This window comes from Siphateles boraxobius, unplaced genomic scaffold (genome assembly GCF_051911475.1).
Source record: "Siphateles boraxobius isolate OS27281-9 unplaced genomic scaffold, OSU_SipBor_1 31, whole genome shotgun sequence".
In the NCBI taxonomy this organism is placed as follows: Eukaryota; Metazoa; Chordata; class Actinopteri; order Cypriniformes; family Leuciscidae; genus Siphateles; species Siphateles boraxobius.
In genome coordinates this window covers 12,638,473-12,656,338 of record NW_027508931.1, presented here as the reverse complement: position 1 = coordinate 12,656,338, position 17,866 = coordinate 12,638,473, and the positions used below count along the sequence as shown (strand labels likewise).

The 17,866-nt window shown below is 44.2% G+C and overlaps 1 protein-coding gene across 4 annotated transcripts in view; it reads right to left on the bottom strand.

Annotated features, from left to right (window-relative positions):
- zbbx (zinc finger, B-box domain containing) overlaps nucleotides 1-7,428 on the bottom strand; it is a 128,330-nt gene extending 120,902 nt beyond the window's left edge. Inside the window, exons 1-6 of one of the 4 annotated variants that reach the window (XM_077193860.1) lie at nucleotides 7,130-7,428; nucleotides 6,251-6,369; nucleotides 5,891-6,004; nucleotides 1,074-1,164; nucleotides 791-842; nucleotides 142-254 (exon numbers count right to left, since the gene is read on the bottom strand). In XM_077193860.1, the coding sequence (XP_077049975.1) occupies nucleotides 142-254; nucleotides 791-842; nucleotides 1,074-1,164; nucleotides 5,891-6,004; nucleotides 6,251-6,312 (432 nt within the window). In that variant the 5' untranslated portion in view covers nucleotides 6,313-6,369; nucleotides 7,130-7,428. The remainder of the gene's footprint in view (nucleotides 1-141; nucleotides 255-790; nucleotides 843-1,073; nucleotides 1,165-5,890; nucleotides 6,005-6,250; nucleotides 6,370-7,129) is intronic. The other 3 variants (XM_077193859.1, XM_077193861.1, XM_077193858.1) reach the window with 3 other exon arrangements.
- Nucleotides 7,429-17,866: the final 10,438 nt, after the last annotated feature.

The window sequence follows — 17,866 nt, the reverse complement described above, 5'->3', positions numbered from 1 at the left end:
TATTTCACAACAATTTTCGATTAAATAAATGTAGCCTTGGTGAGGAAAAAGAGACTTCTGAGACATGATGCATGATGAAAGAAAGGGATGAATAGCTTTGGATTAAAAATGGTTCACATAACAGAACAGATGAAAACTCACCAGTCCGGCCAGTTGAACTTCACACTGTCCACAGACTTTTCCCCTCAGTTTAAGCTTCCCGTTAGCACTATGTGCCTTGCTGGTTGGTTCTGCTATTACCTGCTTCTGAACTGCTACATTTAAATACAAACACACACACAAAACGCAGAACTTCAGAACACGTCAGTACTCTAATAATACAAAACTTGTGGGTAAAATAGTCACTTTGGAGCATTTTTTTCTATCAAAACTTTGCAGCATTAAATAAATAAAAAGTATATGTACAGTATAACCGACATTTCCTTTGCGTTACTTTTTTCACTATGCAAAAGATCATTATTATTATCTTTATTTCTTTCTTTCTTGTTTTTAGAAATGAAAACAAATCAAACATTATGATCAAGAAAACTACTTTTTTGCAGTCCAGTCTCTGTGATATATACAGTGCATTGATGCCTATTGTTTGGAACAAGCTTTGTATGATGTGTTAGTTAGCTAATTAGACTTTGGAACAGAGTTAAAGACAATTTTGACTCGTACCATTCTGAAATGAGTTCTCACGCAGAAAAAGAAGGGGGTATAAAGCTAATACTTTGCTATACTAATGTCCATGTGATCTATTTGAGAAAAAAAGGAGTTCAAAACACATCTCAGATTCCAGTCCACCCACCTGGCACAGACTCATCCTTCAGCACTCTAATCTTCATCTTGCCTGGAGAGAGCTGAAAACAACATATTTCAAACACCACATTATCACCAAATCCACCAGTGAATCGTTCAAGCAGTTAATTCAAGAAAGTGCATCCAAGGATTTGGACCATTTCTGGCATGAATGAAGGAGAAGATGGCCATTATTCATGATTGAGACTGAATATCTTAAACAGATGGACAGGCTGACAGAGTTTATTTGTGTGTTAGCATGAAAAGATGATGTCTGATGAGAAAAGACTTACTCTGCGAGGTGCGTTCTCCTTGTTTGTCTTGACTCTTTGAAACGCAGGCGCAAGAGCCTGTGCAGAATGCCAGTGAGAAGCTCCCATCTTCCTGTGTGGAAATATCACAGAAAGTTGCAAAGTTCAGCACAGAACTGCAGAATTTATAGTACTTGCTATTACTTTTTGAAAAACCCTTAGCCCTAAGTATTAAAATCCAGTGCTTAACTCTTTAACGTGTGCTACGGACAGCAAATCAAATATACAATTTTCGCTTGACAGAAGATAAAACAGGCGAAAAATCCCACAGACTTAAAGGAGCCATATCTCTTTTGACTTGACCCAGTAAGCAACGCCCTAGCAACCACTCAGAACACATCAGCAACGCCCTGGTAACAATCCACACCATTCTAGCATTGTGGGGGTGACTTTCACACAGACAATCACCATATTTTCTTTGGAATGTCAATTTATAAATAAAAAAGAAAGTAAAAACAAGAACACTTGCTGATTGGTAACTTTTAATTAAGCACATATCAAATGATGAAAAACAAACACAAACAGTACATGAAAGCTTTTGCCCTACATAATTCACACAGATACACAGACGGAGGTCGACTTCATTTGTTTTCTGATTTGTTGTTTTGGTTGCCACATCAAATCAACAGTCTAAATAATTCACGGTTTGATTGCGGGGGAGGCCGTTTGTTTAGGGTGGGCTGTCATGCTGGCGTAGAGCCGCAAGCCTGAGTGTGTTCAAAGGATGGAAATGTATGCTATGTGTGTCTGCTTGTACAATATAATTTTTCAAGTAAAGAGGAAACCGTGCTCTTGAAATGTATCTTTCTCTCGTGCTGGTGCCACTCCAAGGTCGTGAAACTGTTTGGGTGGCTGCCTGAAAAATTCTGAAAAAAAAGACTGTTTAAATATCAAAATCCCAGAGGAATGTGTACTCTCTGATAGGTCATGTGACTTTACCACAGAAATGCTTGAGCTCAATGTGTTTTAGGGTAGTAGGGTAGACACTTGTGTTTGAGTTTTTACGAATCATTAATTTACTAATTTGTCAAAGTGATTTACAGCACACTTAACTATAGAGGTGGTCCATTTGGGACCATCTTAAATACCTAACCCTGATTTGAGCAATAGGAAAAGTCATGAATAGATCATGCCTAAACCAGCTAAAAATACACAGCGAGGCGGCTCCACTTAAATCCATCTCATTTTATTAAAGACTGAGAAAGTCAGAGACTTTGGAAGGGGCCAGCAGGGAGAGAGGACACTTCCTCTGCGTGCTGTCCACTCTCGTTAAGGGCTGTTTATGTGCTGGCCTTTATCAGTCTGATGGAGACGGGCGTTTGGGATGGGGATTAACCGCGCTCAAGCCTGCCTGTCAGCATTATAGGGAAACGCACAAGCAACGTGGCAGTTGTGCTAACAACTGGCGGATTACCATCGGGCGCACAAACTGAGTGCCAACCAACAAGACAAACACTTATCTCCTGTCAGGGTCACAGACAACCAACTCCTCTGCTACTCGAGTACATTGTGTGGCGGTAGTGGGACAGGTGAGAGGTTAAACTACTGCACATTTAACCTGGTGTTAAATCAAACTAAAATGTCATTTATTCTAGTGAAGGCAAAGCTGAATTCTCTCCAGTCTTCAGTGTCACATGATCCTTCAGAAATCATTCTAATATGCTGATTTGCTGCTCATGAAGCATTTCTTTCTATTACCAATGTTGAAAACAGTAGTGCTGCTTCATATTTTCTCCACATTTCACATTTTTCCAGATTCTTTGATAAATACAAAGTTCATAAGAACAGCATTTAATTGATATAGAAATCTTTTGTAACATTATAAATTTAATTTTTGGTCAGTTTAATGCATCCTTGTTGATTAAAAGTATCAATTTCTTTAAAATTAAAAATTTGTGCTGACCCCAAACTTCTAAATGATGGTGTATACTGATGACCAGCTCTGAAAGGACAAAGTATTAAAAACGGCTCACTTTGAAAGCACAGCTTACACCAAGCACAAGGCCAGTGCCTATTGACTCTCATCTACATCTACATCTATGAATTCATCTGTAGCCCTGTAGTCCTCTGCCTTCACTGCAATAAACAGTGAGCAGGTTGAACATGGAGGGAGATAACATCCACCATTCCCAGCATGGCACCCGCAACAGAAGTTCTGCTTTGATTAATGGCCGCCGATAAGAGCTAATCTACAACAGTTTTATTTTAAAACATCCGTATGGAGCCAGCCGTAATTTAGATATGGTCCCGCTTTCATTCCTTAATATGACAGTTTCCGGTACGCAGCCCAGATCTCACAGACATCTAGTCTATAGCTGCATTCATGCTGCATTCACTCATCTGATTTTCGGGAAAGTGCTGCCTTGTGTTATTGATACAGGTGCAATTGGTGCCATCCATCCCTGTGAAGAACTCGTGGGTATTGCATCATGCTATTGTCTCCGTTCGGCTTTCCGCCTTGCTGATATATCTGCTTTCCAGGCACAAATATGTTAAATTACAGATAAATTCATTCTTCACGCTATCTCAACATTATTCATCCTGAAATTCATTCCTCACGCTACCTCAACATCATTCTTTCTGACCGACTTCATGTATATGTTTGCGTTTGTTTAGTAGTATATATGTGAATATGATCAATTCACTGCATCTACCCCATTACTGTAGTCTTTCCCTCCCCTGTTGAGTTATGAGCTGATACGTACACCTAAAACGGCCGCCACTATAAATTCATGAGGTGGACCTCCACAGGTCACATTTTAGTGTTATTAATGAAGAGCTGTAGGAAAGGGGCCGGGCTGAGAAGAGAAAAAGAGAGAGAGACATCAAATTAATAACTACTGATGTAATTTTTTTCCTATTCTTTTATTTTGACAGAAAACTAATTTCTTGCCTTCCTCGTTTTGGCATAGGGTCCTACTTAATCTTAATTTGTTTGGAAGAAATGGGAAGACAAGCATTGATGTGTAGCGAGAGCAGAGCTGCTGGAGCCGAGATGACTCAATTTCCTTCCACTCGACGGCTATGCTGATTCCATCAAACCAGTACGCTAAGAAGTCAAACCATCACCCGAGATTGCCTGCAGAGCAGGCAAGGAGCTGCATACTCCATGTGCCGATCAGATTTGAAAGCTAATGTCATCTCTGTCACTCCATTTCCACTTCTTCTCTATCTTGGCTACTAGCATACCTGTATGTACGTACTGTTTCAAAAGGTAGCTAGTCGTTTACACAAATGTTTTTAAATGTTGCTCATTTCAGATCCTGGTCCTAAACTAACCCACACAAACATAGACAGAACAGGAGTGTATGGATGTACAATTGGAACAAGGAATGCTGGGAACATAATGTCTTCTCTGAGAACTTTAGGATGTCTTTGGCAACCTTATGACAACTATATGTCAGAGCGTTTCTGCAAGCCACTGCACTTACAGTAGGTGACCCATACCCTTGAGAAAGCATGTACTGTATGCACTGGGTTTAATGGGCAGACATTTTATGACAAATTGTCAAGTTAGATTAATGTATATTTACAAAGTCACATTGCAAAAAAATAGTGATATGCATCTGCTCTATTTCTGCGTCTTATGCGAGGAAAGAAAATCAGATTTGGGCCAGATTTAATTGCTATGTGAATGCAGTATTTTAGACCAATTCCCCTTATATTACAGGAATATTCTGAATCAAATACAGTATAAAGCAGCGGTTCTCAAACAGGGAGCAAGGACCTACTAGGGTGCCTCTGCAAACTTCCAGGGTGCCCGCAATAAGAATAAAAAGTGTTTAATATCATCTTAATCAAAATGGTAAAAATGACATCATATTTTTTAGTTTATGTATTTTTGTTTATTTATATAAGTAAATCCAGCTACTTCAACTTGATATCCATGTGCGGTTCATAGGGAACAGAAAAGTTAAACTCTATTAAAAAAACATAAATATAGTCTCCTACCCTATATTTCAAGTCTTCTGAAGTCACACGATACCTCTGTGTAAAAGACCCAATTTTAAGATGTTAATTACTCTTCTACTCCTCTGCAGTTTTCCAATCAAATATGGTGGCCTCTGGCACATCATGTTGGGTTCTGATGTGTCATTGGTTCTCATGTATCTCTTGATAAAACGTGATTGATGCCAAACCTGGTAACTGAGGAGGATTTGCAGTTTTTAGTAGAAATATTTTAATTTTTTATCTGTTCATCACACAAAGTTTGAAAAATAGAGCATGGTGCTTGCAATGCCAAGGTCATTGGTTCGATTCCCAGGGAATGCATGAACTGATAAAAAAAAACATAGGCCTATGCCTTTAAGGTAAGTTGCTTTGGATAAAAGTGTCTGCCGAGTGCACACAGTAAATGTAAATGTATGCTTCAAAAGACTTATAGTATGTCATATGGACTATGGAGATTTTGTTCTTTCTTTTTTAATTTTTTGGAGTTTGACAGCCATGGTCACTGTAAACTGTCACTGTATGAGGAAAAAAGTAGTAAAAAAAATCAAGGTAGAAAAACAGCTGCATACAGGTTTAGGAGGGTGAAAATGAACAGAATATTAATTTGGGGTGAATTATTCATTTGAATTCCTCTGTCTTTGTCTCCACACCTATCCTCATAATCTCTCATTCTCTCTTTCACTTGCAATCCTATGTTTTTCATTTTATTCATCACCGTTTCATTGTTTACATTTTCTCTTTTATCTCAACGCTCTCTGTCACAGTCATTGTTTGGCTCGTTAATTTATTCATCTACTCATTCATTCATTAATTCAACAAGCTGTTCCTCCCCTCCCTATTTTACTCACTCCCTCTCCTCTTTCTCCTGATTCATACGCTGTTTGAGCTCATCCAGTCTGCTCTCCATCTCCTTGGCATGTTGATCCAGCTGCACTGTTTCCATACGCAATTCCCGGAGATTCCTAGAAAAAAAATACACATACAGAGATATACAATTTACTTGTACAAACCAATGTGACCCTGACTTGTTTTATTTGTGTCAGTCTGCTTTAGACAATAATTCAACTGAATACAAAAAATAATGTTATTTTGAACAGACTACTCTAAGTATTTGGAGCGCCTCCATTTGCAAAAGCGACATGTTACGTGCTAATAATGTGAAAAATCTGAAGCGTGAAAACAAACTCAAGGGAGCCGACTGTTCAAACCTGACATTTAACTTCATTGACTTGGGCTTGCTGGGAAGTACCACAAAGTTGTTTAAATTCATGGTGCTCTCTGATCAGTCTGTAAGCTTCACACAGGCTGTAATTTCCACTGAAGTGTTCTGAGGGGGAAAAAAAGAGTTCTGAGTGAGAAACAAACAGCACAGAATAGGACAAAATTCACTTAATTAACCTACACAAAAGGCCAATGAAATGAACAGTAGCAAACCTTTACAAAAATATTATATTTATAGTAGGCTATCTATATATCTATTTATATAAAACGGTATTTAAATGGTACACCGTACATTACTCCAAGGTAACGTTACTTAAAAGAATAACAGGGTATAATAACCACACGTGTGCCAAAGTGCCATTTTGTTATTGCAAACATTTGACATAAAATTGCATTTATAATAACCATGGTAGTAGTGCCATTTTGTTATTGCAAACATTTGACATAAAATTGCATTTATAATAACCATGGTAGTAGTGCCATTTTGTTATTGCAAACATTTGACATAAAATGGCACTCAAAGGTATCAATACCATGGCACCAAAATGCTATTTAGCTAAAAAATAAAAATAAAAAAAACATGTTGGAGCCATTTTGTAAACTTTTGACATACTGTAAGTAATATCACATGGAACTCAAAGACACGTCAAAGAATAAGTTACGATATGGCACCAGATTAAGTTACCACAGTACCTTCCCGTTTTGTAGTTTCCTGCTTTTTAGCCATTTAAGATTAAATAAATTACAGCTAAAAGAGAGAAAGCTGATAAATAAAAGGTGAGAGCTGCTGCACTCACTGTACAGAGTTAAAAGATACTTTACCAACAATACTTTATCAAAATGGTGCAGGTTTGTAAAGCATTCACCTTAACACGTCGTCGTCCCGAAATACCTCTTGTGGAAACTGTGTACATCTGTCGTTATAGCAACGCGTCTCGCGAGAGTTTTTCTAGTAGGCCTAGCGGGCATGCGCAGGTGCGCGTGCATTGAGCTGACAGACTTCATGTGCTCTGCTATCGGATATTTCCTACTTTTAATCTGAAGTCGTGACTACGAGGTTGTCTCATTCAAGTGCTTTGTTGTCGGAAAGAACAGGAGGACGCCAGGTTTATTCTTGTCTATTTTGGGAAAAAATCTTATTAAAGTCAAAATGATATTTAGCGTCCAATTCACTGACAATAATCTAGATAGCTTGTTGAATTAACTTACCATCCTAGAATTTCAAGTTTATGGCACGCCCAACTCGGGAACTTGGGTATAAAATTTATGGTGCGTTCAAGTCCTCCTGGGAAGTTTCGTACCCCGAGGTTCCCAGTAATAAATCCGACTTGAGAGGGCGTTCATGTCAAAATTTTAACTAGGAATGGAAACTAGGCCTATTTTCCATAATTCCAATAGCACGTGAAGGCAGCATACAACATATGGTTACAACCATTTACTGATTACAACATCAGGAACTATGACTATAATAATAATAACAAAAAATAACATGATGTATTTGGAAAAATATAATTAGCATAAAAATAAATGTTGTATAGCCTAGCTACATTCATGTGAAATGCTGAGTTATTGCACAATAATACAATTGCATGCAAGCATAGAAAAAAAACATAACCTTCAAAACACAAATGACAGTGTTAAAACAGTGAACGGAATAGCTGGAGCTCAGGACGGGTTTTGAGGTGTTTTTGGCTAAGAATGTGAGCTTGTGAGGGGTTATTAAAAAGTTTCTTGAGGGAACATAAATAGCAGAGTTTTACTGTTTTCTTTGTGTTTGGCAACTAATATTTCTGCTAATGAAGTCCTGATGCATCATGTGGCTTTCTGACACAGAGGAGAGAGACCTCTGTTGATCCTGTAATTATGGACAGCTTGATTTCCCTAATTAAAATAATTTCAGCACTAAAATCAAATTTCATGTGGATGTTTTGATTGCAGTCATAAGAACCCTCATTAAAGCGTCAGCACCTTATGTCTCAATTAGTCTACAAAAATTAGTGTACTGTTTTGTTTTCACGAGAGTTTTGTGTCAGCCATTTCAGTTCTGCATTTATTTTCATTCATCAAATTCAAATAAAATGTATTCATCTTTGAATTATCATATATAATCAACCACAAAATAGCCTGCTTTAATTCATATTTCAAACAATACGCAAAATCAGTCTAAACTTGGAAGTAGCCATTACTATAAAAATGTCTGGCTGGTGATAGGCTATACTATAAAAGACAGATGTTTACATGTAAGCATTTAAAGGGTTAGTTTTGTCATTATTTACTCACCCTAATGTTGTTCCAAACCTGTATGTATTTATTTTTCTCTTGAACACAATAGATTATATTTCAAAGAATGTTGGTAACCAGGGGCCCGTTTCAATAAGGAGGTTCATAGGCTATTTATATCGGCTGCAGCAGCGAAGGATGGAGAGTTTTAGCTTTAGAGAAAATAGTTGCTTGAGTCAATGCATACTTTTTTTTATTTTAATTAAAACATTTAAAATACAGTGTTGTTGGGTGTAATTAATTAGCCTACCAAGTAATCTAAATGCTGTAATTCAATTAAAGGGATAACTCTTAATTATTCTGTCATTTAAAGTAAAATCTGATGTAATTGCATTAAATACTGCATTGACTATAGAACAATTCTTTATAAAACAATACTGGATTTAGCATAGCCTATATTTTTAAAAGGTATATTTTAATGTAACCTTCTCCCTCTACACACTTTGTCATACAATTGTATATTGTTAAATTGAAAGCATTAAAAGTGCAGTTTCTTGTCTCTCCTTGTATTGTTCAAGTGGTTGAGGTTGATATGGGATTTAGTAATAAGTAGACCAATACTTTCTAGAGATGGCAATTATTACATTAATCTAATTACACTGGTGAAGATGTCATTTGTAGTTAGTAATTAATAACTATTTTAGAGTAACTTACCCAACTATTATAATATCAGAGGTGAAACTGAAAGAATAGACTATGTTATTCAACCTAATTTTAATTTTCATATAGGTGCAATCCTGCAGGCATTAATAGAATGTGGCAGCAGCTGAAAATGAAATATAAAAACATAATTCAATCAGGTAAGGCTTGAGCATATCATGGGTGTATACCTGACTTAAACATTTGACATATTAAATAACTAAATAGCATCCAGTGTCTAGCAGTGCAGCAGCATGTTTGACATAGGTCTAATTAACACAATTAAATGTTCATTCTCATTTGACTTCTACACAGCCAACAGAAAGAAGGAAGAGGCTCGCAAAGATGGAGATGCAGAGGAGATGGAGATGAAGATGAAGATGCAGAGGAGATGGAGACGAAGATGCAGAGGAGATGGAGATGGAGATGCAGAGGAGATGGAGATGGAGATGCAGAGGAGATGGAGATGCAGAGGAGATGGAGATGGAGATGCAGAGGAGATGAAGATGCAGAGGAGATGGAGATGAAGATGCAGAGGAGATGAAGATGCAGAGGAGATGGAGATGAAGATGCAGAGGAGATGGAGATGGAGATGCAGAGGAGATGGAGATGGAGATGCAGAGGAGATGGAGATGGAGATGCAGAGGAGATGGAGATGCAGAGGAGATGGAGATGGAGATGCAGAGGAGATGAAGATGCAGAGGAGATGGAGATGAAGATGCAGAGGAGATGAAGATGCAGAGGAGATGGAGATGAAGATGCAGAGGAGATGGAGATGGAGATGCAGAGGAGATGGAGATGGAGATGCAGAGGAGATGGAGATGGAGATGCAGAGGAGATGGAGATGGAGATGCAGAGGAGATGGAGATGAAGATGCAGAGGAGATGGAGATGGAGATGCAGAGGAGATGGAGATGGAGATGCAGAGGAGATGGAGATGGAGATGCAGAGGAGATGGAGATGGAGATGCAGAGGAGATGGAGATGAAGATGCAGAGGAGATGGAGATGGCCCTGAGCCTGAATGCTGGAAGGCCAATGGCTGAGGCAATTCCTGGAGGGACTTCATCAGAGCCAGTCATTCCCGAAGATTCAAGGGCCTTGATAAAATGTAAGAGGTCTAAATATGTGTTACTTTTTATATAGGCTATTTTTGATATCACCATATATTTTACTTTGGGTTGGGTTTTTTGTTGCTCCCAACAGATTCTGATGGTAATATCTGTCTTTTGAAGCCTCCTGTCCCAACAGAACCCCAGACAGTTGTAAGTAGCATACTCAATACACCAGAAATTATGACAAATAGTATTATAAAATTTGCTCAACCAAATGCTCATCTTCACAGGATGATGGGGATGAAGAAACAGTTTCTGCTGCCACAGAGAGGCCTACAGAGGAAATGTTAATATTATGTGTCTACACATCAAACAATCTACACATTCACATTTCTTCACATTTTTATGTGGAGTAGCCTATAGAATCTAAGTTTATATCTAAGTATAAAAGGACATTCTTATCTCTCCCCCGTCCCCCAGAGTGTGGAAGAACAGCAGGAGGAAGGTCCATCAACTTCTGGTGCACAGATGAACACAGTTCCGTGATTTTCAGTAAATGTCACAGTTTAATTCTGTAGAATTTGTTTAGAACTGCACGATGTAACTCTAATCTACTGTATTTGCAGTTGCCAGTTAAGGAGTTATATAGACTTCATCTTATTAAAAAAATTGAAAAAAACAGCAGTAAAAACAGCAATGAACAAATGTACCGAAAGAATGAATGACGTGTTTAAACACTGCTTTCTCTTTAAAAAAGGGGAGGAGACCGAAAGAAACTCTGGGTTTACCAAAGAAACCTGCTCCCGACCAGGTTAGGTTCACATAGTTAGTTACTCTGACTCTGAGTATAAGTTACCTCTCTTTCAGAAACGGGCTTGACTTACTCTGCTTTCTCAGGTTTGACATATCTCCTATTCTGAAACTGAAAAACGTCTCGGGTACATATGTAACCCTCGTTCCCTGAGTCCCGACGTAACGTCTAGGGAACGGAGACGTTACGTCGGATGACGACGAATGGGGGTTTCGCCTAGAAAGCCAATCATCTTCGTCAGGGACGTGCACAGGAATTATGAGGGGCAGTTGCTCTGACCTGAAAAAAGGGCTTCCCCTACATTCAGTTGTGCTTCTTGCTCGTATTCAGTTCTGATGGTAGGCTACGGGCAACTACGCATGATTTGTAGTATGATTGCGTAAAGGGAACAGGAATTCCGGTAGGGAACAGAATCGACTGCTAAACCCAGGGCCGATCCTGAACTCCCCCTGGGGCCCTAAGCAAAAGGGGCCCTCTACCTGACCTGTGACGCTGTGAGCTATGTAAACCATTTGCCATTGCCACACAATCACACCTGACACTTCAGTGCTCCCAATACAATCCTCCCTCCTTGAAACAAAACAGTCAAAGAATAAGTACAACAATATAGAACAGAATGAGGTTCAAACAAACAATATTTTTTGAATAGAGTATTTTCTATAGAATGTTGACATAACAAGTGAATATTAATGTAAACATAAATAAGAAGAAAATAATAAATTATAACCCTGAGCTTTGGCTTTTGGGATTAACTTTGGTTCTCTCTACAGCCTGGGTATTTTCGGCATCAGTATGATTTTTTTTATTTATTATTATGCATGTTGAAGCAATTCTTGATTTATGGTTATTATTTACTGAGGGATGTGCATCCATATTGACCAGTATGTCCAGCTAATCAACATTTTAAATTCAATATAGCCTATAAATCAATAGTCAATCAATGTCAAATTGTCAATACATTGCTTTCTATCTTGCATAATTAGTGCAGTTGTTTAGAGTTTTTAACTACACTGAGACTAGATCATCAGTTTCTTGTTTTATAAATGTGACTTTGATTGGGAGTGCCATCATTCACGTGCATGTATTGTACAGTATGTCTTGTCTCCACATATTTCTGCTTGAAAAATGCGAGTTTCATTTCGTGCACGCGCATATGAACGCACGATAACACACGCGACGGCGACGCGGTTATGTTTTCCGAGCTGCAGTAAACAAACACCGTTGCACTTATTTTTTTTTATTTTACTCTCACTTTTGTCAGGCACAAAGTGAAGCAAGAGATGCACTGCCTGCCCAGCTAGGTTAGCAAGACCGAAAAACATCAAACTTTGCTGACATCAAACTTAGAGAGGAGAGAACACAAGTTTACCTGATTGTTGTTCCCGCAATTCACTCTCATGGGTTTTTTCTTCTTCCTCTTTTCGTGACTTTTTTTCTTCCTCTCTTTTTGTGGGGTCCTACGCACCGGTCGCGTGTATCTATGGCCTATGTGAAATTCTGCAGCCATTGTACGATTTTTTTTTTCTCGGAAGGGCAACTTGAGTTGAGAAGGGCATATGGGCAGTTGCCCGGGCAACCTGAGCAACCCCCCTGTGCACGTCCCTGATCTTTGTGTATTATAAAACGAGCCAATGGCGATGAAATGCCATGGGTCTGCGGAATTTTCATAGCGTAACTCCGCCCCACCTCGTGGGTATAAAAGGAGGACGCTCGGCAACATGCAGATATGTCTTCGCTGAGGAGCCTAGACTGAACTCAGGCGTCTACCCAGCGGTACAGCGGAAGTGGCAGGGAGACGTAACGTCTCCGTTCCCTACTCAGGGAACGAGGGTTACATATGTAACCGAGACGTTCCCTTTCGTAGTCACTCCGAGTTACGTCGGATGACGACGAATGGGGGTCCCCGTGAAATCACGCCACCTTCACAGCTGTCTTCCAGTGCCCTGCGAAAGTCTGATCCCCCTGTCGTGATACTGGCACGGACGAAGGAGTCCTACTTAACACAGGAATACCAAGGTACACTGGGAAGCATATCTCAGAGGAGATATGCCGCAGCATGCCTACCCGTAGGGAGGACTTAAGAAACACATATGGCCGGAGGGCTACATATGGAGGAACACTGGAGTAACCAGCCCGAGGGGTGGCAACTTTCAACTCCAGGAGGGCAAGGTGGCTTGCCAAGGGAAAGACACATGCTCAAGGAGGCTTACAGTGGAAATACACATGTGGGGGTTACTCATGGAGGAACCATGCACACGGAGGCACCTAGCCGACGCCGGGGCAATAGACACTGGCGCCAGCGTCAACAGTGCTGGAGGAACTCAGGGCTTCAGAGAGGAAGGCTCACCTGAAGAATAATCGCACGTATCCAGTCCGTGGAGTGGAATGGCGAGCAAGCGAAGACACCTGAGCGGGTCCAGTACTAGCTAACTGAAGAGAGTACACGAGAGGACTCAGGCTCCACTCGGAGATTATAGAATCTGGCGAATGTGTTGGGTGTCGCCCAGCCTGCAGCTCTACAAATGTCTGCCAGCGAGGCGCCGTGCGCTAGAGCCCAAGAGGAAGCCACACTTCGGGTGGAGTGGGCTGTCACACCAAGGGGGCACGGTCAGCCTTGCTGTTGGTAAGCCAAAGCAATGGCGTCCACTATCCAGTGAGACAACCTCTGCTTTGAGAGAGCCTTTCCCTTCAGTCTCCCACCATAACAGACAAAGAGCTGGTCTGAGGTCCTGAAACACTGCGTTCTGTCTACGTAAGCACGGAGAGCGCGTACTGGACAGAGCAATGCCAAGGCTGGGTCTGCCTCCTCCCGGGCAGGTCCCGGAAGGGAGTGGTGGGAACCTTGGGCACATATCCAGGCCGGGGTCTCAGGATCACGTGAGAGTGACCGGGCCCGAATTCCAGGCACGCTTCGTCAACGGAGAATGCGTGCAGGTCCCCTACCCTCTTGATAGAGGCCAAAGCAACCAGGAGAGCTGTCTTCATAGACAGAAACTTAAGCTCAACTGAATGCAGAGGCTCAAAGGGAGCCCTCTGCAGGGCATTTAAGACCACTGAGAGGTCCCAAGAGGGAACGAGAGGAGGGCGAGGAGGATTCAGTCTCCTCGCTCCTCTCAGGAACCTGACGATCAGGTCGTGCTTCCTCAGAGACTTACCTTGAACTGCTTCGTGATATGCGGCGATAGCGGCCACATACACCTTCAGGGTGGAGGGAGACAGCCTTCGCTCCAACCCATCTTGCAGGAAGGAAAGCACGACAGAGATCGAGCATCTCCTGGGGTCTTCTCGACGAGAAGAGCACCAGTTGACGAAGAGGTTCCACTTCAACGCATAGACATGTCTCGTGGACGATGCTCTAGCGGAAGTGATGGTAGCCGCCACCGCTGGTGGCAGGGTACTCAAACCTGCCTCGTCCCGTCCAGGAGCAACACGTGGAGCCTCCAGAGATCGGGTCGAGGGTGCCAAAGGGTGCCCCGTCTCTGAGAAAGGAGATCCTTCCTCAGAGGGATTGGCCAAGGAGGTGCTGTCGCGAGGAGTACCAGTTCGGAGAACCAGGTCCGGGTGGGCGAATACGACGCAACCAGAATGAGTTGCTCCTCGTCCTCCTTGATCTTGCACAAGGTCTGTGCGAGAAGGCTCACTGGGGGAAACGCATATTTGCGTAGGCCCCGCGGCCAGCTGTGCGCCAGTGCATCCGTGCCGAGAGAGCCCTCGGTCAGGGAATAGAACAGGGCGCAATGGGTCGAGTCTTGAGAGGCAAACAGATCTATCTGTGCATCCCCGAACTGGTCCCAAATCAGCTGAACCGACTGGGGATGGAGTCGCCATTCGCCGGAGATGGGCCGAAACCGTGACAGCTCGTCGGCTGCAAAGTTCCGAGCTCCCGGAATGTAGATAGCACGAAGGGACCTCAGGTGCTTCTGACTCCATAAGAGGAGGTGGCGTGCGAGTTGCGACATACGGCGGGAGCGTAGACCACCCTGACGGTTGATGTACGCTACAGTCGCGGTATTGTCTGAACGGACTAGTACGTGTTGACCCCTGAGCAACGTGAGGAAACGGTGCAGGGCAAGGCGTACTGCCAGCAACTCGAGGCAATTGACATGCAAAAGGCGCTGGGGTCCTGTCCAGGAGCCCGCGGCAGCATGTCCGTTCCACATGGCGCCCCAACCCGTGGAAGAGGCATCTGTGGAGACAACAACATGCCTGGAAACTCGTTCTAGGGGAACTCCGGCCCGTAGAAAGCTGAGGTTCCTCCACGGAGTGAAGGACTGACGGCAGGTCGGAGTCACTGTAACTCGGAACGTGCCGTGATGCCATGCCCACCTCGGGACTCGATCACGAAGCCACAGCTGCAGCGGTCTCATATGAAGCAATCCGAGCGGCGTTGCCATGGCTGCAGATGCCATATGCCCCAGGAGCCTCTGAAACAATTTCAGTGGGACCGCACTCTTGCCATCGAACTGTCGAAGGCAAGTCAGCAGCAAGCTGCGCGGACATGGCGACCGAGTCGATCTCCATACCGAGAAAAGAGATCCTCTGCACGGGGCAGAGTTTGCTCTTCTCCCAGTTGACCCGAAGGCCCAGACGGGCTAGGTGCCGGAGCACAAGATCCCTGTGTTCGCAAACCTGGTCTCGAGAGTGAGCTAGGATCAGCCAGTCGTCGAGATAGTTCAGGATGCGAACCCCGTGTTCCCGAAGGGGAACAAGGGCAGCCTCGACGACCTTCGTGAAGACGCGAGGAGACAGGGCTAGCCCGAAGGGGAGAACCGCGTACTGGTATGCCTGCCCCTCGAAAGCAACCGGCTCTCTCAACTGGCTCTGTGTGCTCAGTGATGGGTGTATTGGTTCTTTCTTTGACCATAATAGGGTACTGCCCACCCGTGGGTGGTCAGCGGGAGAACAAAAGATTCTCCCCCGGCCCTCCGCCGGGGGAAGGAGGGGGCCTGCAACCACCTCCTGGGAAAAAACCGACACCATCACTGAGCAGCCCGTCTCAGGAGCGCCGCTTAGCCTGGCGTTTAGCGGGGTGCGGGGCTGGAGAGGGCTGTGGCGCCTTCCTACGGTCTCCTCCACGACGCGGCCCGGGTGAAGGCTGCTGCTGGGGCCGTGCGGGAGGGGAGGGAGCCACAGGAGGGCGCCCTCGGCGAGCAGTCTGAGGTGTCTGTACCGACGGCTGGGTGAAGGCAGCAGCAGGCCGTCGGGGCAGAATATGTTTAATCGCCTCAGACTGCCTCTGTGCGGTTGAGAACTGCTGGGCAAAGTCCTCAACCGCTCCGCCGAAGAGGCCGGCCTGGGATATGGGGGCGTTGAGCAGACGGGTTCGCTCGGTGTCCCGCATATCAGCCAGGTTCAGCCACAGGTGACGCTCCTGGACCACAGAGGTGGCCATCACCTGACCACAGAGGTGGCCATCACCTGACCCAGGGAGCGTGAGGCCGCTTTCGTCGCTCGGAGAGTGAGGTCAATGGCGGCACGCAGCTCATTGAAGAGCCCTGGGTCAGTCCCCGCCTCGTGCATATCTCTGAGCAGCTGGGCCTGGTAGACCTGCAAGGTGCTCATCGCATGCAAAGCGGCAGCCGCCTGTCCTGCAGCTCTGTGAGACCTCGCCACTAGGGTGGACGAAAATCTACAGGCCTTGGACGGGTGCTTAGGATTACCACGAGATGAAGCACTCTGAGGACATAGTTGCATGGCAACAGAGCGTTCAACCGGGGGAATCCCAGTGTACCCATGGGCGGCCGCCCCATCGAGGGGAGGAAAGGCGGAGAAAGCTGACGAACGTACACGGGAGGTCATGGGAGCCTTCCATGATTTCGTCAACTCCTCATGCACCTCCGGGAAGAATGGCATTGGGGTTGGCTGTGGCCGTGAGGCGGCAGCCGCACCCAAAAACCAATCATCCAACCGCGAACGCTCATGGCAGGGCGGAGGGTTCCACTCAAGCCCGATGCTCGCGGCGGCCCGGGAGAGCATGGCCGTCATCTCGGGATCTGATACGGGCAACGCTGGAGCTCCAGAAGGCCGCATCGTCACTTCCCGATGACTCTTGCCCGCCTTGTGATGCCCCGATCAACATCGAGTCTTCCTCTGGAGCGCCAAATGAAACACGCGGGGCATCGAAGGATGAACCCGGTAGTTTCACCGCAGCACTCGCGGGTTGCAACACTGTAGAGGGGGGCGTGGTCCGAGGACGCATCGTCGGATTGTCCCACACCGTCACCCTCAAGTCACCCTGTCCACCAGCCGAAGTACAGCCTCTCGTGGAGGATGTATATCGGGGTGTGGATGAGGGGACTCTCTCTCGAATGAGATCATTGAGTCTAGACCTCAGTGTTGCGATGGCCATGTTCCCACAGAAGGAGCATGAGTCACCCACAAGCGCTGCTTTAGCGTGTTCTCAGCCCAAACACGCAAAGCAGCGATTGTGCCCATCAAAGGAAGACAGGAAACGACCGCACCCAGAAGAACACGGGCGAGACATCTTTAAAAAGACGTGCCACGTGCAGCTCTTTTAGAGAAAAAACTCAGCGATGCTGAGGCGACCAGGGAGAAACACACAGACTGGCAGATCACTGCTCAGATCGCAGGCAATGTGAACTCGCTGGGTACCGCCGTCACACCAACACCGGAGAGTTCGCTCGTCACAGAAGATGAAGTCAGGATTGGCTTGTGGAGTGAAGAGAAGCTCTTGGCTCCGAAGCGAAAACATATCTGCATGTTGCCGAGCGTCCTCCTTTTATACCCACTAGGTGGGGCGGAGTTACGCTATGCAAATTCCGCAGACCCATGGCATTTCATCGCCATTGGCTCGTTTTATA